Here is a 25,504-nt window from a genome sequence, read left to right as displayed (position 1 = left end):
AAGAGACCTTACAAGGTAAGTCTTGTGTATGTAAACACTGTACTCCAGAATAATATATACAAAAGAAAAAGATATTGGGAATAGTACGTGTTAAAACTGTACATATTAACAAAGTCAGAAACACATAAACAAATAGCTGTAGCTATCCATGGTTCCGATTGAGCGGGGGGGGGGGGGGGGGGGGGAAACACAGACACTCCTCACCGAGGTCACAATATCAATCGATCGAGCAGAGCAATAGCCTATAGGCAAAACACAGAAGATCAACAAAAGATATGACATAAAATGAACTTGCCAAAGCTGACGTAGTTGGTCAACTTCATTCATTGTCTTTCCGTTTTACTGATTTTAATCGCTATACGCTGCTCTCTCTTGTCTCCTCTTCACCACAGGGTGAAAACTACACTTTTCGCGGCACACGTACTTACAGCCAATCAGCTCTGAATTATGAGATGACGTTTGGTGGGTATGCCAGCACACTGCTCCTAGGTGATTATTTTTTTGCCGCACACATTGAATAGAAAAAGACTCTGAGCATGCGCAGGGTAGTTTTTACAGCACCCATTCACTTAGACAGAGAGAGGGGCTAGATCGGGGCTAGATCGGGGCTTGACCCACGTCGCTCAACACGGCACACTGTAGACACTAATTAGAAGTACACAGACTAAAACAGCAATGTATAGACGAATCAGATGATCAAACATGATCTTAAAATATATTTTAACATGTTTTTTTTTTGCACTTATTTGCATTTTTTTGGAATCCTTATTGAATTACTTTCTGCTGACACTGGGTGGGGCTGTGCTCCTAATGACCAGTCGCCACTGGATAAAGTCCAGGAATATAGGCCTTATACAGTATAGTATACGGTGCAATGCATTTAAAGTAATAGTAGGCCTACATACATTTAACAATAATAAAAATATAAAGTAGGTAGGCATGCAGCAGTATAACTAAATATCAAATGTTATGTTGTGCATTGTAAGTTAGACTAGAATAGGCCCATAGTGAAGTACAATATAATAAAACATGGTAGGCCTACAGTTTAATACAATACATGATACAAGTAACAATAATATTGCAGTAATGTTTAAATGTCAATATGTTACTACAGCCATGTCATGCTACAACATGCTGAGCTGCAGCTGGTGAAACATAATCCCAGTGTCGTTGTTTCTGAGGCGATCCAGCAGCACCATCTATGGACGGAGCCCGGACCTGCTGCTCCCTGCCACCCCGAAACACACCACATCACCATCGCTGCAAAACACAGCACAGGCCGGGCTACTCTCTGTCCCCTGAACAAGAGCGAGGAAGACCATCAAGATGTCTGACATGGAAGACGATTTCATGTGCGACGATGAAGAAGATTACGACCTGGTATCTGTAACTGAAATTATTGACTTTGCGCTTTAATTTAAACTGTTTGTCCGTTGAGCGCTAAGAGTGCAGGGCCGGTAGTTGTGTGCTAGCTACGTGTTAGCTGTTTAGTTAGCTGTTTAGTTAGCTTGTTGGCTAATACCAAGCTGACAGCGGATGACTAATGTTAGCGTCCTGGCTTGCTAACTACAGTTGGGCTAAGCTTATATTCACGTGTCTTAATAAACATTAACCATGCTAGATTACCAATTTAGCGTACGTGCGTTGAAGATGTTAGTTAATTTAAATTGCAGACAGGAAAGGCAAACCAACCGCCTAGTTGGCAAGCCGTGGCGTTGGCTAACTTTACGTTAGCTCAAGGCTCATACTTGCAGCATTGTATTTAGGGACAATTTTCTATCCCTAGCTTCGTGTTAGCTAGCTACGAGTTTCTGGTGTGTAATGTTAGCAACCGTGCAACTTAAATGTTTACACTGGATATTCTGATTTGAACTTTGACATGATAATGTGCTTACATTTAGGAATACTCAGAGGACAGTAATTCAGAGCCAAATGTGGACCTGGAGAACCAGTACTACAACTCCAAAGCCTTGAAGGAGGATGATCCCAAAGCAGCACTCAGCAGTTTCCAGAAGGTGGAGTGGTTCTCTGTGAAAAAAACAACCTGTTCTTATCTCAGTTTTTTTAAAGCACACCATTTACACACACCTCTTGGTTTAATTGTGTTCAGGTATTGGAACTTGAAGGAGAGAAAGGAGAATGGGGATTCAAAGCACTGAAACAGATGATCAAAATCAACTTCAAGTTGGTAGGCTAAGCAAAACATGTGATGAGTTGTTTAAACCTATCTAATCATAAATTATTAAGTAGATGTTTAATTTGTGTCTCATCCCTGTAGACAAACTTTCCAGAGATGATGAACAGGTACAAACAGCTCCTCACATACATCAGAAGTGCTGTCACCAGGAACTACTCTGAGAAGTCCATCAACTCCATCCTGGACTATATCTCTACCTCCAAACAGGTAGGGATAGACAAAGTGAGACAGAACTATCCAGCTGGCCATTACATGTTTTTTCATTGAACCTTGCCATTTTGGATGTTTTAAATCTGTCCTCCTAAAAGTTTTTTATTTATTGCTAGATGGACTTACTACAGGAGTTCTACGAAACCACTTTGGATGCTTTGAAAGATGCAAAAAATGACAGACTGTGGTTTAAAACTAACACAAAGGTATACACAGCTTCTCCACTGATTTGTCTGATGTCCAACCATTATTTCCTAGTAAAACCGGTGCAAATAAATGCTCTTTCTCTGTCCTTCCCCTGTAGTTGGGGAAACTGTACTTGGAGAGAGAAGAGTATGGAAAACTGCAAAAGATCCTAAGGCAACTGCACCAGTCATGTCAGGTATAAGATGCATTTTGTATTCTTGTTTGTCAGTATAATGCAATAATACTTTTCCTAGGTTCAAATAAAATTAGGTTTAACCTGGCAGATGTCATAAAATATGTTGTGGCTACTGTTTTAATTGCTTGCTTATTTATTCCTGTATTATCAGTAAATAATATATATTTTCCAGGCAAGTGTAAAGCATGTGGAGATTTGACTCGGATTATGAGCTTTATAAGACATTAATTCATATGTTTGTCTTCTACAGACCGATGATGGGGAGGACGACCTGAAGAAAGGCACACAGCTATTGGAGATTTACGCACTGGAGATCCAGATGTACACAGCACAAAAAAACAACAAGAAATTGAAAGCCCTGTATGAGCAGTCACTTCACATTAAATCTGCCATTCCTCACCCGCTCATAATGGGAGTCATCAGAGGTATCTTCCTTATTCATAGCACAGTTGTTTAACTTTGTTCAGTGCTATCTTTACTGTCTGCTGATTGACTTGTCCTTGTTTGCTCCTGACCAGAATGTGGTGGTAAGATGCATTTGAGAGAGGGTGAGTTTGAGAAAGCTCACACAGACTTCTTTGAGGCCTTTAAAAACTACGATGAGTCCGGCAGCCCAAGAAGGACGACATGCCTGAAGTACCTGGTCCTCGCCAACATGCTGATGAAATCAGGAATAAACCCTTTTGACTCACAGGAGGTATACAATTATTTCTTAATGATCAACAACTATGCATATACTGTAAAATTATGAAATATAAGAGACAAACTACTCTAGAAAGACTCTGTGCCACATACGTTTTTGAGTTTGCAGTTGAAGTAAAAGAAAAACAGCACATCTAAAAAGCATCTAATCAGAAGAAATGCTGAAATTATTTTTGGTGTTTTCTGCCTAATTAGTTATCTCTCAAGTGAAATTGCCATACCTAACTTTTTGTATTTTTGTCCAAAGGCCAAACCATACAAAAATGACCCGGAGATCCTAGCAATGACGAACTTAGTAAGGTAAGCATACATTAATGCATTCAAGGATCAGCTCTTCGTCCTGTTATTTACAATAAAAGCCTTGCAATTGTATTATAGGCTTTTATTTCTACCAGTTGTAACATTATAGTCACCAATTTTATTTTGAAATCTGTTTGGTGCGGCTACAGCTTCACCAAGCTGCAAAATATGGCTAAAAATGAATAGTGAAACTGTGTTGGAATTGACGTTTGTTTAACCCAGTGTTTCTCAAACTTTTTCATACCAAGGACCACTTAACCAATAAAAAAACACTCGCGGACCACCTAACTCCACAAATATCCCAAATCACATCGTTTTTCTAGAACAAATGACAAATCGCCTGAAAATGGTACAAACAAGTGCCAACATATGTGATGAAGGTGTTGCACTGGGCTATATCATGCAATTGAGAGTGAAACTTAAGCTCGCTCCATTGCGGAGATATTTCTGCAAAACTCAAATTTATTTATTTATTTCAAATGTGAAATGTTACCAATATACTCACGGACCACGAGGGGGTGCTCACGGACCAACAGGGGTCCGCAGACCACTATTTGAGAAGCACTGGTTTAACCTGACAGTCTTATATATGTGTAAGCGAGAATTAAAGTGAATGCATCTAAACATGTCATTAACAGATCTTCTCTGTAAAGACTTAAGTAATAATTATGTGCGAACCACTTTGTTCGCATTCAGTTGTAAATGATGCATGTTCCTGTATGAATGCCTCTTCATACAACATGCTTGTTGAAAATGTTACTGTTGGTGGCCAAAACTATGAAAATAGACCCAAAATGCCAGTAAAGTTTTCCACATTGTTGTGAATGTATTCTTATCTACTGGAGGCAGACGTTTTTACTGTTTGACCTTTGGTCATATTTCAGTTTGTCATTCCTTATGGCCCAGTTTCATACTAGCTGTTACAGTTTGGTGCAGATGCAATTAACATGTTTCAATGGATCACTTATTTCATTTACTCTTAGTCACGAATATAAAATTGACAGCATTAATGGTACTAATATAGTTTATAACTTGCCAAACAGTGCTTGGTCGGTGCTAACAATGGTGTGTATTTCACAGTGTTTGTATAAAGAAATTAACATTGCTATTGTCTTTCCAAGCCCTTGGTTGTCTTCTGCTTCCTTGTTTGCTCTCCTTTGTTCTCATGTTTCATACATAACGGTCTGTTATTATAACTAACTGGTCTGAGATTGCTCCCTTTCCAAGTATATATCTAAGATTTTTAATACATAAACAAGAAACCAATAAAGCACACCCAAAACTGTTGTAAGAATAGTGTTTGCAAAAATGATAATATTTAGAAATGTTTGACAGCTATCAGGATGAGAGTTTTTGCGTGGGTCACAGAGACACAATGTACATAGTTTAACAACACTCACTGTTTTTTCATTCCAGCTCCTACCAGAACAATGACATCACTGAATTTGAGAAAATCTTGAAAACAAATCACAGTAACATAATGGACGACCCCTTCATTAGAGAGCACATAGAGGGTGAGTGGTGAATGTGACTTCAGTCCACATGCGGGATAAATCTGTTGAATATTTTGTTTTCAAGCGTAGCTAATCACTCATGTTGTGTTGCAGAGCTCCTGAGAAACATTAGAACTCAAGTACTTATCAAACTCATCAAACCGTACACGAGAATACACATCCCTTTCATTTCTAAGGTAAGTCCATGTGTTTAAAACATGTCCTGTACAGTGAATGTATCTGATATATTTAGAATATTATTAGAAAATAATTTGCACTGATTGCCATGTGACTTTGTCTTGATATGTTTAGCATGTATTGAAGCCAATCAGTCATAGGATTGAAGAGAAAGGTTTACTTGGAGAAAGCACACGTTTTAAAGCAGAAGCTAATGTCGCATCATTTGCTGTGGCTTTGCAGCTAGCAACCTTTTAGTTGCGGCAGTGCTATTCACATTCCTGAAATGGCAGAAAATGTAAATTGGTTTCCGAAATTATCATAAAAAATACATAATGAAATCCACACATGAAAAAGCAACACTTGTATACTTAAAATAAATATACCTACATTATACAAGTCTGTACTTTGTCATTTAAATGGCTCCTTGTTTTGTGACTTTAGTTTTCTTCTAAAGTTATTGTTAAATAACTTTATAGTTTCATAAAACATAGTTCAAGGTGTTCATTCATCCTTGTAAGAAGATTACACCATATGTCAAACCCTTTTTTACGAATGAGTTCACATACTTACATATACCTTTGAAACACATCTGACACAATATTTACAACAATAGCTGTGTGTTTAATCCTCTATTGTGAAATGGTGACTTGTTTTACGTTTGTGCTGATAAGTCTTGTCCTCTTCTCTTGATTTCCAGGAGCTGAACATTGATGTGTGCGATGTGGAGAGTTTGCTGGTGCAGTGCATCTTGGATAAGTACGTTTCTGTATCACGTGGATGCTGAGAAGTCGAATAGAAAATAACTCTCTTCCTGTAAATAGTTCCTCATAGTTTGCCTCCTTTGGCCCTTAAGAGTGTCAGGAGGTAGGAATTGACAGATTCAGTTACATCGTATTGTTATTGTGATCTGCTATTTACAGCCTCACATCCCCGCTGAACTGGTTCTCTGACGTAAATCAAAAAAAGAGATTGATCTGATAAACTCCACACTGTTGAGTACTTTTTCATTGTTGCCATCATCATCTTGAATGTTAAATGAATGGCACTCATGTTAAAACAATAAATAAATCGCGAAAAGAAAAGTATTTTCTTTAAATATAGGGTTACACAGTACCATGCGTTCTCAATAAATCATGCAAAATGGTATTGTTTTTATTTGCTGTCTTTATCTGAAAAATGAAAAGCCAGAACAAATATACAATTGTAAATATGAGTAGGCTAAAAACTGTGGCTTAGTATTTCAAGACTCAATTATCAGAGCTCAACTAAAATGTGTGGAAAATTAGTTCTAGAGATATTACAACATGTGTAGTTATGCTTACTTCGGTTTTTCCCCTTTTTCTTTTTCACAGCACAATCCACGGCCGAATTGACCAAGTCAACCAGCTACTAGAACTGGACTACCAGAAGAGAGGAGGGGCTCGCTACACAGCTTTAGATAAATGGACAAATCAGCTGAACTCTCTCAACCAAGCCATTGTCAGCAAGCTCACATGATGGCATGTAAAATTAAGAGACAAGAAAAATGGCATGTTTGAATACATCCATAAAGTATGCTACTGTGCTTCTTCAAGTAAATACTCTTGAGACGAGATACACAGCACAGGTTTTGAGAATGCCACCAATTTCAAGGAGACTCCAGGAACCACAAGAACGTGTTCAAAGTGTGTTGTTTTGTGGCGATGCGCCAAAATCACCAACACTTATTTGTGTTTTTCATGTTCCTGATTGGCAGATTCTTCCATGTGCAACACACAAATGCTTCAGTTGTTTAAAAAAAGTCCAAATGTGTATGAAAACGTGTACACAGTATTTTAATGTATACTGTTGCCTGTTGGTAATAAACAGATTTCTCTCAGCACTAAAAGGATTCAGCTGCCTTTGACTAGCTAACGTTTTAACTCTGTGACCGGCGAGTTGGAGTCAAATAAAATGTTTTTAACTGTCACTAATGAGACATATTTTTTTTCCACACATTTTGAATCACTCTTCGAAAGTATTTTTCTATGCATACTCCTGACATGTTGATCTGCCAGTAAAAGCTTTTTGAGCCTCGACGGCTTCCACTCCAGATGACTCCCATTTCCACAGTGACACCAGCCGTTAGCTCGCTCGCACCAGAGCTAGCAGCTAGTCGGTGGAGAGACAGCCAGCTGACGCAGCAGCAGCAGCTAGCGGTCCTTAGGAACTGGGTGTGAGCCTTCAGTGATACTTATTATTATTCACAATGAAGAAATTAAAAGAGCCCACATCCTGACGTCTACATTTTGGCCAATGACCGTATGTCGCGGTGTCGTTGACTGACATGGACGCTAGTGACAACAAGGTACAGTTTATTCTGAAATGATCAGTGTTTTTGTATGGAGCTGTAGCCTGTGGAAGAAGAAGGAGCATAACGCTAGTTTACGCTGTCGAGGCCCAGCATCGCACTGTTAACGTCATCATTAAAAACATAAGCCGCTATTACCTTATTGTAATTATTACCAGTTGAGAGGTTTAAATCGGATATTTGTGTCTGTAACCATACAAACGGCACACTATGTTTCGGTGCTTTTCACGAGGCAGCATTGCAAACAGTTATCCAGTTTGGCTAGCAAGCTAAGACAGCTAACGGTGACCGCAGTTTATTACAAAGCGGATAAAGCATTCCTGTCTTTTGTCACAGTTCATGTATTTTTGGGCCATTTTACAAAATGACATATCTATTTGCATGACAATAATCCCGTATGATAAAACCCGAAAGACAGTTTGTGTTTAGCATTTAGCCTGGAGAGCTAGCTAGTCTTTAAGCTAAACATATCAGCTGTCATTTGACGGAGCTGGTCATGTTAATCGACACATACAGCTAGCAGTGTTTTTTGTCAAATGTGTGGTTTGGTCCGAATTTGGAGAGGTGACCAAAAGGTTTCACCTGAGTGAATGTCAGGAATGTGTGCACGATGAGAGCTTTGTTATTGTCAGAAGAGGCGGAGAGGTTTCGTGCATCGTGAGTAGAGGAATATCTGGTTCTGCTGCATGCATAGCATTCTTCTGACGATGTTTGCAATGGAGAGAGTTCGGTTTTGTCGCTGTTTGGTTGTTTATTGTCCCAACGAGTATTGACAATACCTGAGATTACACTCCTTTAGCTGGTACATCTCATGATGCAGTTTTCTGACACTATAGGGGATCCTAAACTCATGTGAGATTGAATGCATCTGAAAATGTGTATTCAAGTTGCTAATCATCACTTCTGGTCTCACAAACAGACACCTTTTAAAACAATTCTGGAAACTCCTCTCAGCCACAGGAATGAAGTTTATATCTGTATTTACTTGCACATCTCACAACATTCTCTTGCACTATTTTATTTCTATTTTTTATTTTTATTGGTTTAATTTGTTTTATGTCATATATATATATATATATATGACACCCCTTTAAAAGTTGTATGCATATGCAATGCTTTAGTTTCTAAACACAACCATCCGGCTCTCAGTACAGAAACAGAAACTGTCTGTTGGTGTTTGAAAGCAACTGGTGTGAGAATAAGTGCTTACACAAACAGAGGCTTGTGAGATTAGAAGCTCCCACTCTAATCACTCTGAAATCTCTCATCCCCAATGAATGCACATCTGGGTCTGACCTCATAGCCTGTTCCACAATCACATCTATTCTCACTAACACAGAGATACTACAAAGACACACTTGGGTCTCAAGAGATGGATCTGCTGGCCAGCTCTGTTTTACCTCAAAACGTACACAGATTCTTTCTGTATACGGTAATTAGCTTATCCTACCTTATCCTCTCAAACTTAATCCTATAATAACACCCGATCAGCTATACTGTACCATCGCACAAGTTCAGACAAACTACTGCAGTACTAAACCCCTCCAGACATATTTGTCTGGGCATGGAAGCTGTAACTACCTGGAGGTTTGTAAATATCTTTCCTCAAGACTATAGGTTGATTTTCTTCACCACGCACCATTTACAATGATTTTATTTAGTTCGGATGTTATCTATAGATTATTTAAGTCAAGTGAGGGCACCACCCACGGACAGTAGCATGGGAGACAATAGCTGTCTGTGTGACATCCACTGGCTACACTGATGACTATTCATGCATCCCGACCACTGTTTCAGAGAAGTGTGGATGCCTTTGTCCTCTGAACCCTGTCACCTCTCCTCATCCTTTGCAAAAAATAGTAGATTATTTTAATGAGACCTCTTCGGCAGAGCTGCCACCTCGGGTCAAGCCGATGCCTCCATGATGTTAAGTTAGGAGCAGTCCGAGGTGTGAAAGATGCTCCCAGACAGCAGTGAATAACACAGCTGCCCTTCCTGTACTTAAATAAGTGGGAAAATGTTGTTTTTAGTTGGCAATTTTAAAGGCATTTTAACAATAATTAAATAACATAATAATCCAGTTTATTCATGGAGTTTATCAAAAGCAACGTTAAAAAGTGCTTCACCACAAACACTTTAATCAAAACAATAGGTTACACTAAAGTATTTGCCCTACTGGGAGAGCAAAAGCATTAGATAAATAAACATAAAACATTTAATGATGACACTTTTCTTTATTCTATATGTCAAGAACAATTCGCAGTGTAAATCAACTTTTACGATTAAACATTGACTTCAAAATGGAACAAAGAAGGCATTTGATATCTCTTCAAAGTGATTTTAAAAGAAGCAAAATGGAGTTCCTCAGGCACACGCTCAGTTCCCTTTTACCGTTCACAGTGTTTGTGTTTTTAAGGAGGACTCCTTGATAAGTTACTTGGTTTGACAAGCGTCAAAGGAAATGGAAGCTATTACATTTATTCTGACATTAAAAAACATAATATTATATTTATTTATATTTAAGTTCAAAGTTATTTATTTTTCATAAAGAGGAACGTTCAATATATAAAAATCATTTTAAAATTCACAATAATTAACACTATGACTTTAAAATAAGGATCTGTTTAAAGGTGTATAATAAAATCTAGGATACTCTGTTGAATAGCACATCTAATATTCAGTTTTATACATGAAAACAATGGCATGCTTTCGGATAGATTATCTATTTATGACTAAGCATTATTTTTCGCAGCTGTGTTTCTCTCTTTTTAGAAAAAATGTCTTTGGTGGCTAATTAAGATTTGAAGTACTTTAGTGTTTCCGTCCCAAGCCTGCCTTGGAGTGCCCGGCCCTCTAATCTTCAGCCTTTCTGGAGCCCGCTGTACCACTTCTACTGCACGGCTGCTGTTGGGCCATAAATCCAGAGAGCCATAAAACCAGAAGAAGTGACTTGGAGAGGACATTCTTGTGGCTTTGCCTGTCACAAATGTCCCACTTTTAAAACAAATGTGCCTTATTGATTTATTCCTAAAGCTTTTAGTTTTATGTTTGTTTCCAGAACTTGGATGTTGTTGTTTTTTTTTTTAATTGTTCTCATACGTTTAGAACTGTTTAGTTATTTGTATGTTACTCATAATCTGGCAGCTGTCCCTGGGACGTCTCAATGCATACTATTAACTTGGGTGTGTTTTGAATATATTTAGCCATACATGGCAGCCTTTAAAAAAAAAGAAGTTATTTTTGGCTTTGAGCTAAAGAGACTAACCTAATTTGACCATATTAACAAGAAGCTGCTCATTGTTTATATCCTTCACCAGTGTTTATCTAGCTGCAGATGTCTTAGTCACTTGAGAAATTGACTGTCAAAAATAGCTGGAGCCCTTTTTGATATGTTGTGTACATTGCAGTTGTATCACGTCACGTCTTTAACCTTTTAAAGGTTTTATCTCTGATACGTTTTTATTGATGATGGTACACACTTAAGACTGTAAACCAACTGGAACCGTATGAGGAGTCAGTGTTTAGCTGGGATGAACACTAACCAAATGAAAGATTGTTTAGTAAACCATCTACAGCCCTCTCTGTCAAACTTTATCAAGTTAATAACCTTTAAATGCCTTGGTATAGATCTTTCTCTTTTTGTTTGCAGGATTGGTCCTATTCTTGTAAATGTAATGTCTTAGCAAGATGACTTAACAAACTACACAAACCTACCCTTACAATAAAGCAAATAGTTGGATAAATGTTGGTGAATTTCCATTACTATGTTGATTCCACTCTAAAACAATCACTTTCCATCCAATGGAATTAGAAATAATGAAATAAATAGATCCCCAGTACCGTGTCAATACAGAGAATGTGCTGCTAACTGACTTGGGCAATCTTGTTTGACAGATATCTCTGCTTTTTGGAGTAAACCTAACTTCTCAGTCAATGAACCATGTAGTCATTAATGAGTAACAACTGTTTTTTTGTGTCATGGGTGCAGGATGTGAAGCTTTCAGCCGAAGTGGAACCGTTCATCCCACAGAAGAAAGATCTTGAAGGATCCCTTGCCAGAATGAGTCTTTCTGGAGAGGCAGGTGGAGGAGGAGGAGGAGGAGGAGGAGGGGGCGGCGGAGGTTTAGGAGGAAATGGAGGAGGCGTGGAAACCACTCCCATACCCAGCTACCTCATCACCTGCTACCCTTTCGTCCAGGAAAATCAACCCAACAGGTACTGTCTCACTTTCATAAGGGCGTTTTAGCAATGGGAGATATTTTGAAGCATTCATTTGAACCCATTAAACTCAGATTTAAATGGCTCCAGTGGTTCTCGTCTATGATAGTTATGTATTTTGCAGATGCTTTGGCTAAAGTGTAGCCATTCCATGTGGTATTGTGGGACGCCTGGTGTCCCCATTTCAAACTGGAACTTTCTATTTTAAGAAAAACCCATTCCCTGCGCTGCCTTCTACAATAATATTGAAAAGAAGATTTAAACACAGCACGCCTAGTGAGATCACAATCACATCCTTTAAAAAGTGCATTGGTTTAGATCTGTTAGATTGCTCACTATTTTAGGGCAGCTTGATTATGAATGGAAACCTCCAAAGAGTTTACATGGAACCACAATCTATGTTTCCAGTGGCTCTTTCTTTGTCTGGAGTGATCTGCTGTATCCTTGCACACATCCGTTCCTTTGTTTCCTTTCCCCCTATTTGAATGCGAGGAAATGGCCGGTATAGTAGGCTGGCTGTGGAAATGTCATTTGGATCCTTATCAACATTTCTGCATACCGTGAACACACCCCCTAACAATTTGACCATCATGCAAATCACTGCAGCATCAAAAATGTGAACCAGTGGAATGTCAGTCTTACAAAAAGCAACTTTACATTTATATTTAAATCCTTTTTTTAAAATTTGTAAGTATGACCATTTATGTTTTAATTAGGGATACTTCTTTAAAGGCCATTTTGGATTAAAACCCCTCCTGCACAATGTGCAAACATTTCCTTATTTTACAAAACACATGGATGTGGTGGATGTCCTAGAGACAATACAAACTGAGAATGTTTAAAATACAGGACACAAAGATGAGTGTGTGAGATTCTTAACAATGAATTACAGCTAATCAAGCTAAAATCTCTTCCTTACCAACATAATAGTGCATACTTAAAATTGACGAACAACAAACATTTGACAGCTAAAAACCTTAGTATTCATATTTTGTAAAGTGTCCTGCAGTATTACTATGGGAGTGTCCATGCTAATATAATATGATTCCTCTCTTCCCCTTCACAGGCAACATCCTATGTATAATGGAGGGGAGCTGCGCTGGCAGCAGCCTAACCCCAGCCCCGGAGGGTCATACCTGGCTTACCCCATCATGTCTTCACCCCAGCCTCCTGTCTCCAATGACTACGCTTACTACCAGATTATGCCTACTCCCTGCCCTCCTGTGATGGGCTTCTACCAGCCCTTCCATGGAACCTATGGTGGTCCTGTGCAAGCTGGAGTGGTCAACCCTGTCTCTGCAGATGTTGCTGAAAGACCACTCTCTCTGGGGCCTGCATACGGGATGGGCAGGGGGAGAGGCATGGCCCGACCGAATGTTATCCCAAAGGTAAAGAAGGTCACCATCCATGTTTTATTGCTGTGACAATGACGCCATTGTATTTGTAATACTAACAAGTGTACCTCTTTATGCACCACCTCTTAATCTTTCTCATACAGCAACAGTTAGGTATGTGCCTGCCTCCAAGAGGTCGCCGGCCTCCGACCAGGAGTGTGGCCGTGCAGAAGGAGGTGTGCACTTTGGGGCCTGATGGGAGGACCAAGACAGTCATGTTGGTGGATGCAGCACAGCAAACCGGTAAGAATACCAAGGCAATAAATAAAGGTGCAGAACATTCCGTTTTATTTTAATAATAAAAAACGCTGCCAACTTTAGATAAAGATCTGTTTATTGTTTGTAGCAGTGGGAATATTCTGAGCGTGAGTTTCCAGCTAAGTGAACAGCCAACGTCAGTGATGTTCTCAGTCATTCAATTAATTCAATGCGAGGCTTTATTGTCATGTGCACAGTAGCTACAGTGTAGATATGGCAATGCAAAGCTTAAGTCCTAGGCTCCTCCAACAATGCAACATGAATATATATATATATATATATATATATATATATATATATATAGGACAGAAAACAAATTAAACAAATACAAATAGCAATAGAAATAAAATAGTGCAAGAGAATGTTGTGAGAGTAAATACAGATCTAAACTTCATTCCTGTGGCTGAGAGGAGTTAGAGGCTTAAAACATTCCAGACTTTTTTAAAGGTGTCTGTTTGTTTGTGAACAAAGAATTGTTCCAGTCAGAGAGGAAGCATGACACAGTGCCAGTAAGAGAGGTGTCTTATCCTACACTGATGATGCTCATGCTTCACTTCTGAAAGAGAGGGAATGCAGAGTTTCCAGTTGGAGAGCTTAAAATGTTTGCAGCTCATGATGTCAACAGTGATGTCTCTGTTCTAATGAACATGTGTCACAAATATGACTTGGCTTGTTTTTAGGTAACACATAAATCATCTCCAATCGTCACCTGTTTACAGCTTGGTCTATATATCCCTATACAAATCTACATCTGATTCGTCCCTTTTTAAATTTGGCTTTATGAATGAATTGATTCATTTCTATTTCTATTCAAATATATATTTGTTCATTTTCTAAGAAAAAAAGTATTAGTATGTATTTTATACCTATTTCACTATTTATATCTAGGATCCATTTCTTACGTTAGTTATTTCCTTCTGTACATATCTAATGAGCTTTGTTGCAGCGAGACGAATGCCAACAACTGCATCTCTGTGATTGTTGTGCACAAGGCAATAGGGAACTTGAAACCTGATCTACTATATTTAAAGTCCTTTTGTTATCTAGTATATTGACGATTATAGCAGTTGTATTCTTTTGTATCAGTTCTAATCTTCTCTGACTGTGTCCTCAGATTTCCAAGTTGAGTTGTCTGGGCGTTGTGCTGCTGAGCAAGCCAGTCCCCTGCTCTGGAAAAACCGAACCAAGAGAAGAAGGGCGTCCCATCCCTCTGAGAGCTACGAGCAGGGAGCCAGCGAGGCAGATATAGACAGCGACAGCGGCTACTGCAGCCCCAAACACAACCAGGCTGCCGGGGTAACACAGCGAACAGCAGAGAGCTCAGCAGCTCCAGCAGTAAGTTGGCTACTTACCATCGGTAACAGGGTAACAGACACACTCTAGAAACGGTTTAAACTCATAATCCCATAATTATTTAGCTTGTGGATATCATACAAAAGCATTGACCTGAAACACGTCTAGAGCAGCGGTTCCCAACCTGGGGGGCGCCAGGCCTCAGATGATTTGAGGCCAAATATCATATTTAGATTTTTTTTTTTTTTGTACATATACCGGTAATTGTAACGCAATACATGATTGTCACTAAAAGCCTTGTCAATACATTACAATAAAAAATAATTGATTAATTAATTTGAATACAAATTCAAGTTAGTAGCTATTATAGGCATAAAAAGACAGAAATGTATAATTTCTTTCTTTAATATAAATGTTTCTTCTGCCCGTTAAGTGTCCAAACCAGGCTTGTCTGGATAAGCGCATTTTTAAAACATTGCCATTGTCCATGCCGGTTTCAGTTGGATTATTTGTCACAGTTGCTCCAATCAGATCGGTCTCCTCCATTTTGTAGATTATTTACGACTTTTGAATCCACATAAATACATCGGCAAAATCCGGTCTACTTTGAGCATGTGTTTTAAACAGTTTAATGCCTTTGTGAATTGGGGGGGGGGGGCGCCGCCGCCGCAACAACTTCCAACTGGAGTCATTTGGGGGGGCTTTTGGGGAAAAAAGGTTGGAAACCACTGGTCTAGAGTGTATCTTTAAAGGGCTACTTACTATTAGAGTCATGGCAGTTTTTAAAGGTGATTCTGTCTGGGAGCCCTGTAAACAAACAGCATATAGCTTCAATAAAAATGGTATCTTCAAAAGAAACAAAGGTCAGAGATTTGAGAGATAACATGTCACCACATAAATACTCCTCTTGTGTCACAGCACTGTACAGGGCAAATACCAATCAGGGAAATGTAATATAATAATGTAATGACTTCTCTCTGTGTTATTACAACATTTCACATACTCATGATTTCTCAATTTGTCTTCTTTTCCTCTACCTTCTCCACATGTCTGTGTTGTATAGGGAGTGGAGGCTGGTGTAATGAAAGGCAAGTTTGACAACACAAAGTGTATTTCCCTTCCTTCCCCCGCCATGTTCACACAAGGCTTTGACATAATATATTACAAATGAATGGAGATAATAATTCCTAATCATTGTTTTCATTAGCAGGTACATGGGTTAATGCAGCCTCTCAGGCTACCCAGAAGTCCTGGGGAGACAGGAACGGACACTTTCACAGAGCAGACCAGAGGAAACATCCTGAACAGAGAAACTTCTCACAGGTACATGTGTATATGTACTGTATGTCAGAAGAACAACTGTGGTATTTTGAGAAGGGTTGAAATGCAATCATTTTGGTCCTAAGTGGCAGTGAAACTTACTGAGCAGCAGATTAGAAATGAATGTACAGTGACTCTCTATTCCAATTGTCTGTTGCCCACGTGTTCATAATGGTCTTAGTTTTTATGATTGCAATTGAAGATATCATTTATAAGAATTTGTGCTACTGGATATCCAATTACATAACTTTTAGATGTGAGTAGAGGGCTGAATCTAAACACATCTCGCACATAATTATATCTGTACTGTCCATCACACATACTAGTGTAAAAAGTATTATTATTAGTATTAAAAGTCTCTCCAGAGTCTGTCGTGATGCAGAGCCACTCACACTGTCTGTAGGAATTGGCCTGCAAACTGTGCTCTCTCTTTTACCAACACGTTTTCTTCACTTGACACAGGATAATAAACACATGAAACACCAGTGATACCCTTTTTAACTCCCGTGTTATCTCCTCTCTGACTTTTTCAGGATTTCCACAGTGGTTATCAAGGGCGTTTGCCGCTGAACCAATCAGAACACAGGATGCAGCCAGCAGCTGTTACAGAGCTCACACCAGAGCCCCTCTACTTTGAGGTGAGCACTTTCATTAACACAGTTTAATATAGATTTATTTTAGGCTTTTTTGATTGTTTTGCTCAAATGTAATCTACATGTTTGTCAGGATGAAGATGAGTTCCCAGATCTGGCTACTGCAGGGGCGGCCCAACGCAGCAGCAAACCAGAGTCTGCTGCAGCGCAGACACACATGCATCCTAAGCTGCACAAAAACCTGGTGAGGGAAAGCTTTCTGTAGGCCTCTGTCAATCTCTGCCTCTCAGATGATAGATTGCTATAATAGAGAGTATTGTAATTTATTGTATATATTTGATAGTGTGTGGATACTCTAAATATATGTATTTTCTACTGAGAATATGTATATTTAGTTTTCTTATTGTTTATTTTTTATTGTGTTTATATTATATTCTATTTTTAAGACATTTTGTGATTCTTATACATGCTGCTATAACCAAACTATTCCCCAACTTGGGATAAATAATAATTGTATACATAATAAGATACACATTTATACGGTATAAATATATAATGTTTTAAAGTTATTCAATGAAGAAGAAGATAACAATACAAATAGATTTAGCTGCGCATAGGATTTGATGTTTTACTTTTTTTATTGCCTGACATAAATCAATTGTTATTAACTCTCAGTTTATAGGAAACTCTCATTTGGAAATACCCAGAAAGTAGTAAACATGACCAGTGATATAGAAAGTCTGCTGGGTATTGTTCATCTCTGCTCTGGGTCTGTTTCATCCCTCTCAATTTGGTATTAGTAATAATTCAGTTTGGGAGCATGTCCCTGTAAACAAACAACACATAGCTTCAATAAAAATGTTATCTTTAAAAGTAAAATGGTATCTTCAAACGTAACTTTAGCTGCATTACCAAAAGACATTGGGAATCCGGCCAAATGTCTCGACTGTTATCTGTTCATCTTTACCAACATATTAAAAACGGTTTGTGTTTTTACATGCATCACAGCTGGATAACCTGCCAGAAAACTCCCCTATCAGCATTGTGCAGACCCCCATCCCGATCACCACCTCTGTTCCTAAGAGGGCCAAAAGCCAGAGGAAGAAGGCTCTGGCTGCTGCCTTGGCCACTGCACAGGAGTACTCTGAAATCAGCATGGAACAGAAGAAACTGCAGGTATCAACACACACTTTGTCCTCTGGGCATGTAGGCCGTGTTTAGACTGAAAAGCTTTAATGTTCTGGCTTATCGCTGGGTTTCTATTTCTTCTCTCTATTTCTGGCTTGTGATTACCATTCTGATCTTTAGTTGTAGTTGACTGGTTCAATGGAGTGACCTTGTTGTGCCTTTTATTTTCTTGCCCTGCAGGAGAAATTCACTAAAGCAGCAGGGAAGAAGAGTAAAACCTCTGTGGAGCTGGACCTGGGAGACATGCTGGCAGCTTTGGAGAAACACCAGCAGGCTATGAAGGCCAGACAGCTCAACAACACCAAGCCACTGTCTTTTACAGGTACTCATGAACTCAATCAAGTGGTATAAGGGAATAAACAAACATATGACAATATAACAGCCCTGCCATACATTACAATATTGGGATAAAAGCTTAATGAGTTGGTTCATTTCCATAGAGTACAATTTTGTATATCTAACATTTGTTGATGGTGAATTGTTCTTTATGGGGTTTTTTTAAATCCTCTTGTCCCACTGCGTAATGTTTGTGTATTTAGCTAATACTGCATATATTCTGACATTTTTGTACCTTTTTGCAAATGTTCTTTCACTCCAATGAAAACATGTTTTAAAAAAAAATATGTGCACATATTACAATACAAAATGAGTTTTGTCACATTTAGCATGTAAACTAATGTTGTGCTCCTTCTCTCCAGTTGGAACAACCACTCCATTCCACAGTTCAGGCTCCACCAACATGCCGTCCATGTTGAAGGTCCATCAGCAGACGTACACAGCCCCACACAACTCCCTGGACTCCACCGCGCCCCGTATGAAGAGGGGAAAGGAGAGGGAGGTCCCCAAAGTTAAACGACCAACAGCCCTGAAAAAGGTTAATAATATAAGAGGAATTTATCATTGAGTAGTGGAATACATCTTTTTTGTCTTCATGAACATTTGTAAAATGAATAGAGATTTCTGAACCTGCAAATCTTTTGTGTGCCCTTCTTTTTGACATTTGTGTTGTGCCTTCTGATAGATTATCTTAAAGGAACGTGAAGGGAAAAAAGGGAAACAGAGTGTAGAGCAAGAGACTTCAGGCCACGAGGAGCAGGGGGATGAGTCTCTACATTTTACTGATGACATTGCACGAGAGCCCGCCTCCCAAGAAGGTGAGTGTTATTTATCATCAAGACGTGAAAGCTATTCAATTTCATATTTTTTCATCCCTGATACAATTGTCTAATTCTTATTTCTGGTGTGCTTTTCTGTTTAACCCACAGAAAATGGTCTCAGTATGCCCAGCGATGCCTCCCTCTCCCCGGCCAGTCAGAACTCTCCTTACAGCATCACCCCGGTGTCCCAGGGGTCTCCAGCCAGCTCCGGCATCGGGAGTCCCATGGCCTCGAACGCCATCACCAAGATCCACAGCCGACGTTTCAGAGAGTAAGAACACACTTTCACCCCATGTTAAGTAAAACAAAGAACATTGAACAGGGCAGGACTTTTGTAGGAATCCCTGGCATCAAATCGTCTCAGAAATGCTCCATGTGGAAGTAAAAAAATGTGAGCAAAGCAAATACTTCTCCCACTCAAAAGCCAGAGCCTTGGCTGTGAAACGATCTGAAAGTTGAAGGCTGTTTTAAGGATGGAGCTGTACAATAAAGACTTGTATAGCACAGACGCCAAGCACATTGTTCTTTCTCAGCGAAAAACCGATGCCAGTGGTCACAAACACATCTTTGTCCTCCGTGTCCTCTGCTGTAGGCCTATTGTACGAGCCCACCCTTTCCTAACAGATTTTTACAGACCTCTGTAGCCAAGCTCCTCCTCTCAGCGCTGACCCGCAGGACGCTGGACCCTCAGGCCACACGACGTCGATCTTTCGATAAATATCTCCACAATGCCTCTGAGAGAATGCATAACACCTAATGGATCTGCTTTACTTGGAGAGGCTCATCCAGATTCAGAAAATGGCTCTGATAACAGAAAAAGCCAACAGGAAGAAGTTAAAGACAATTTGAATGAGCAGCAGTCAACATTTTTGAATCATTTTAAGAAGAACACATGTTGAACAATTAATATTATTCTAAACTAGAGGTAATAGAGGATGCTTGTTTTTGACACCTTCTAATAGCTTGTATTGTTGGACCAACACCCCATGACCAAAAGCTTTTCAGTTAACCTTTGCATCAGATAAAGAAAGGTTGTGTATTACTGCAATTAAGAGGCTAAGACCAAATAAAGTTCATGATCCACATTGTGCAGATATTTATTTTTATATTGATGAACTTATCTAATTATAAGCTAATAGTTAAAGTTCCAAAGTTGGACAATCGTTTGCTATTTAGCCTAGTTGCCACTTATTCATTAACCTCAATTATTTTTCCTCCGCAGGTACTGTAACCAGGTGCTGAGTAAGGAGATCGACGAGGGTGTGACGATGCTTCTACAGGAGCTAGTTCGCTTCCAGGAGCGCGTCTACCAGAAGGATCCCACCAAAGCCAAATCCAAACGCCGCCTGGTCATGGGTCTCAGAGAGGTCACCAAGCACATGAAGTTAAATAAGATTAAGTGCGTCATCATCTCTCCCAACTGTGAGAAGATCCAGGCCAAAGGTGAATCATTTTGTTTGACTGTTTCCAGCCTGAGATCTGACCACCACCAGAGCTGTGTTACATTTTTAAAACAGGATTTAAATTATTTTGTATCAATGTATTAAAAGACAATGTGAAAGGGGTCACATGTGGAGAATTATCACTTTTACAGAGTTTTACATATAGTTTCAGCTAATTGTTTAACTGTCCAGCCCTTTCAGAGTGCTGATAGTGAACCAAACAAGTTGACTGATAAATAAGGTTGCTCCATAAGGGCTAAATGTTAAATAAGTGACTATTTGCTGAATAGTTTGCTGTACCAACCTAAAAGTGATGCTGCTTGTTTACGCTGCCCCCAAGTGGGCAAAAACTCAGTTATTGCACCTTTTTAAAAGTTCATGATTTATTGTCAGCTGAGGGTTTACACTGTACAAACCCAGCTTGGTAGTGTAGATCCCTCATGCTGACTTTAATATTCTCATCATAAAAAACAGCATGTTTCTTGATCAAGTTGTTAGTGTTTATTTTCTGTAGATTTTGCCAATCATTTTCTCAAATTGTGTACATTTTATTGAGTGTCTTTTTGTTGCAGGTGGTTTGGATGAAGCTCTATACAACGTAATTGCCATGGCTCGGGACCAGGAGATCCCGTTTGTGTTTGCCTTGGGCAGAAAAGCTCTCGGACGCTGCGTCAACAAACTAGTGCCTGTCAGTGTGGTTGGGATTTTCAACTATTCAGGAGCTGAGGTAAGTTACTCCCATCCTACCTTTAAGTTATTATAAATTGCTGAAGACCTCTTACTAACTTGGTTAAACTTCCTTCAGGGTCTCTTTAACAGTTTAGTGTCTCTGACCGAAGAGGCAAGGAAAGCCTACAAGGAGATGGTGTCCGCTCTGGAGCAGGAGCAGGCCGAGGAGGCTCTGAAAAATGACAAGAAGGTCCCTCACCACATGGGGCATTCCCGCAACCACTCTGCTGCTTCTGCCATCTCCTTCTGCTCCATTTTCTCTGAGCCCATCTCAGAGGTCAATGAAAAGGAGTATGGTAAGCCCCCTAATTTATTGTGATACATTTGTGTGTAGTATATGTAATCAGTGGTGAAAGAATTATTCAGATATTTGCTTGATTAAAAAATAGTAATGGAGCATAACAGTAGACTGTATATATATAAAGAGCATAACACATACACAAAATAAAATAAAAAGTCAGGCAGTGGGACTTGGACTCTGAGTGGTAGGGTCGCTGGTTCAAGTCCCCGTACAGACTTAACATATGGAGTGTGGACTGGTACTTTGAGAGGTCCCAGTTCACCTCTCCACGCCTTGCCGTGATGCCCTTGAGCAAGGTACCAGACACCACCACCCCCCCCACTCCCATTGCTCCCCGGGCGCTGTACAATAGCTGCCCACTGCTCCTAGTACTAGGATGGGTTAAAAGCAGAGAACACATGTCACTGTGTGTGCTGTGTGCATGAACATGTGTGACCAATAAAGAGGGTTTCATCCTCCAATTCTATCTTTCTATACATTCCTTCAGAGACCAACTGGAGGAGTATAGTGGAGACTTCCGACGCCCTGGAGCCTATTGAGGCTGCGCCCAGTCGTCCTGTGCCCCCAACAGCCGCACCCAAAGTCATTGTGAACTCCACAGCCTCCACCAGCACTGCCCACCCACCCACCACCGCCCCCCAGTCCAGGACCGCACCTTCATCACTGACACAGGGTCCGAGTGAGAGGGACGAGGTGCGGGTGGACGACCGCTTGGAGCTGGCCTCTCAGCAGAGCACAGAGACGGGCTCATTGGACGGGAGCTGCAGGGGCCCCTTGAACTCCTCCATCACCTCCACCACCTCCACCCTGGTCCCCGGAATGTTGGAGGAGGCGGACGAGGAGGAAGAGGAGGAGGACGACTACACCCCCGAACCTATTTCTGTAGAAGTGCCCACCCTCAGCAGCCGCATCGAATCCTGGGTGTCAAAGACGCTGGAAAACCTGCAGCTGGGGAAGAGCCAGGAAAGTACGGAGGAGGATGAGGAGGAGGAGGAAGATGAAGAAGAGGAGAAAGCGCAGAGTGAAGAAGAGGACATCGATTCGGCGGACATCGCAGACGAGAGGACGGAGGACAAAGAGGCAGTGGAGGTTAAGAAAGTCAGCGGTTGATCTCCCCCCTCTGTTCATACTCTCATTTCCTCTGTCCCTCTCTCGTCCCTCTTCACAACAACCAGCAGCTTTTCCTCTCTCTCTCTCTCTCTCTCTCTCTCTCTCTCTCTCTCTCTCTCTCTCTCTCTCTCTCTCTCTCTAACCCCTGACACCAGACATAATCTCAGGTATCCAACCAACTGACCCACACTCACAAGCATTACACAGACACTGATCGACTCACCGCATCGCAGACCAAACAACAGCTAACACAGTCTGAGGGATAGTAGTTCACCAACACTCCTCTCGTAGTTTAAAAGGATGCCCTCACTTCTTCGGCCCATAACCTGCTACACTTGAATCCAGAGGGAAGTTTTTCACTTTCCCCCTCCAAAGCTGAACTCTTTTTAGAGTCGGGGACGTTTCTAGGAGCAAGTGATGAGTGCTATCTGTGAGTGCTGTCTGAAGCTCACAGAGGAGGAAGGTTGGAACCTCTCAGCTCCCATCTTCATACAGAGCTCACACGGTTTACACCTCTTCAAGTATTTGTGTGCGCGTGTGTGTGTGTGTGTGTTTACAGGCACATAGTTAGCATTTATTTTCGCTATGTTGTTGAGCTTTATCTTTGTAAATAATGTGTGTGTTTTCCACCTGCTCCATGTGGGAAGGAGAGACATGCTTTTCTTTATTAATTTTTTGTGGGTGTTTTGCGTTGCTTACAGAATATGGAAGTGTCGGGGGGGTTTATGTCTTTCTACCTAAAACCACTCCCACCCATTAGTCTTCAGAGTGTTTTTTAATGTTCAAATAATAAGTGTACCATTCTGTATTCAGACAATTCAGATGATTAACTTCTAAGAAGCAAAACAAGCTTTGTGTATATAACTTTGTCTATGTGGTTCTACTACATTATATAATGGTTTGTCATATTGATCTTGCCGAGTGTGAAACTATTTGGGTTGTTTGCCTCTGACTGGAATCGTCTTGAGTTCCCAGATGCTGTCTGTGCTTCATAAAACAAAATGCCCCTGATGGGGTTTCTTCTCTGATGGGTGGGCGCTCTCAAGCTGTCTTTTAAAGACTGAACCACATCTTAGAAGCCCAAACTCCCAAAAGTCCTTTCATCCAGAGAGACATGTTGCAATTTAGACACTGAATTAAAAAAGTAAAGGTTTGGACCTGACTGTGTAGTTTATGACATTATGAAAGAATCAGGGCACAGGACATTTGCTCAAATACATTTTCCAAGTATATTTTCTTTAGTAAATTCCACTTAAATCAAATTAACCTAGAGGAAAAGCAGGGGTTTACTGGTATTCATCAAGGTTTAGAATCCCAAAATTGAACATTTGGATAGGGTTGCTTGCAAATGAATCTTTTTTTTAGGGTTCTTCTAGATTTCAGAGACAGATTTGTCTTTATTTAAAGTCAGTTCCCCGAAGCTGAGAAAGCTCTGGCATCAGGCAGGCACCACCAGAAGTCAAACAAGTCCTCACAAAGTCATACAAATACTAATGATAAACCCTTGTAAATACAAGTGTACAAAAGATATTTTGATTTTTCCATTGTATTGAAAAATACAATCATCCTGTTCTTAAAGCCATTTGATAGTTTTAACTTTTAAACAGTTGGAATCCAGTTTGATAATGGCATTTGATAGTGAATCATGGTGAGATTTCAGCAAGCCAATGACGATGCGGTGTGTGTAAACGCAGTATGCCCCGCTGTATGCAATGTGAAGCCCTGAGATGGGATGTGACGTGACAGTATACTGAATATCATACTTGGGACTATGAAAGTATTTCTAGTTTGATTGCAGGTACCCTCTGTGTAGGCCTTTTGTTGCTATGACTTCCATCAAAGTGTTTGAAGTATGTTTGATTGACAGCAAGTGTGTTTCTTTGCACCATGTAAATACAGTACTGGTAAAGGTCTTGTAACTAATGTGAACAAAAAACAAAAAAACGGTTCAATGAAGTAATTTTTTCAGCGTGTTCCTCGTCTTTATATGGATATTTAAGACCGTCTCCTGCAGACTCATCACTAGCAACATTGTTATAGGCTGTTTCTCATAATCCTGTTATCACTCTTAACCTATAACTGATGATTAACATCATTAAAATGTTGTTTAAGTAAACCATTTAAATAATGCCTTGTGTTTTGTCCACTGTTGACTATTTAATGAGCATGACAGTTATATTAGTTCAGAGCTGTAAACAACTCGTGTTTCTTAATAGTTATTAGAAGCAGCATATAGTTTGAGTTTGGCGTCGAGGCTCGTGCCTCATCACTCCACAGTTTTACAAAGAACATTGAGTGATGATTAGATAACTATCCCCCGAGCCTACGGGTGGAAGCTGGGGTGGTGGTGGGGTAGGCAAGCAGCAGCAACATGAAACACAGCAGGAACATGAACGCAGCAATAGCAAGTGAACCCAGCAGTGGCAGCAGCAGCATAGCGAGGCAGAGGCAGGAAGACCTGGCAGCTTAAATAGAGCGGCATGTTTAGGAGAATGTGCTTGGTTGGTTGTAAGAGGGACGAGGTGCGTCACGTGTTAATGTATGATTGGTGCTCGAGTTGACTGCCTGAACTAGCTCGCAGGCTTCGCCCCATTTGAGCTAATACAGAAAGAGACTCTGCAACTAGCTTGAAAACCGATACATCTTTTCAGTTTCTTTTCAAGCAAAAGTGCCAAATGTTCTGTGTTTCCAGGTGCTCAAATGGGAGA

General features: G+C 40.1%; 2 protein-coding genes across 6 annotated transcripts; both read left to right on the top strand.

Moving 5' to 3' along the window:
- Positions 1 to 1,158: 1,158 nt before the first annotated feature.
- On the top strand, positions 1,159 to 7,412 carry cops2 (COP9 signalosome subunit 2). 4 transcript variants are annotated; one of them, XM_079665041.1, is made up of 13 exons: positions 1,159 to 1,380; positions 1,902 to 2,015; positions 2,111 to 2,188; positions 2,279 to 2,419; positions 2,524 to 2,613; positions 2,712 to 2,789; positions 3,040 to 3,214; positions 3,308 to 3,486; positions 3,739 to 3,791; positions 5,208 to 5,305; positions 5,399 to 5,481; positions 6,162 to 6,220; positions 6,817 to 7,412. In XM_079665041.1, the coding sequence occupies exons 1-13, from the start codon at positions 1,327 to 1,329 to the stop codon at positions 6,959 to 6,961; spliced, it is 1,347 nt and encodes a 448-aa protein (XP_079521167.1). In that variant the 5' UTR covers positions 1,159 to 1,326; the 3' UTR covers positions 6,962 to 7,412. The 4 variants fall into 4 exon arrangements, with proteins under 4 accessions (XP_079521167.1, XP_079521169.1, XP_079521166.1 ...); XM_079665043.1 differs by having other exon boundaries at positions 1,160 to 1,380; positions 2,279 to 2,404; XM_079665040.1 differs by having other exon boundaries at positions 1,160 to 1,386.
- A 134-nt stretch (positions 7,413 to 7,546) lies between these two features.
- Positions 7,547 to 24,926, top strand: secisbp2l (SECIS binding protein 2-like). 2 transcript variants are annotated; one of them, XM_079665033.1, is made up of 18 exons: positions 7,547 to 7,790; positions 11,782 to 12,008; positions 13,078 to 13,399; positions 13,510 to 13,648; positions 14,778 to 14,998; positions 16,020 to 16,044; positions 16,167 to 16,279; positions 16,810 to 16,914; positions 17,003 to 17,113; positions 17,878 to 18,045; positions 18,238 to 18,379; positions 18,756 to 18,931; positions 19,079 to 19,211; positions 19,323 to 19,485; positions 20,437 to 20,657; positions 21,229 to 21,383; positions 21,462 to 21,681; positions 22,174 to 24,926. In XM_079665033.1, exons 1-18 carry the CDS (start codon positions 7,770 to 7,772, stop codon positions 22,794 to 22,796), a joined length of 3,285 nt encoding a protein of 1,094 aa, XP_079521159.1. In that variant the 5' UTR covers positions 7,547 to 7,769; the 3' UTR covers positions 22,797 to 24,926. The 2 variants fall into 2 exon arrangements, with proteins under 2 accessions (XP_079521159.1, XP_079521158.1); XM_079665032.1 differs by having other exon boundaries at positions 16,164 to 16,279.
- The last annotated feature ends 578 nt before the right edge of the window (positions 24,927 to 25,504 follow it).

This window comes from Notothenia rossii (genome assembly GCF_949606895.1).
Source record: "Notothenia rossii genome assembly, chromosome: 2".
Classification (NCBI taxonomy): Eukaryota; Metazoa; Chordata; class Actinopteri; order Perciformes; family Nototheniidae; genus Notothenia; species Notothenia rossii.
This window is presented reverse-complemented; position numbering and strand designations above follow the sequence as displayed.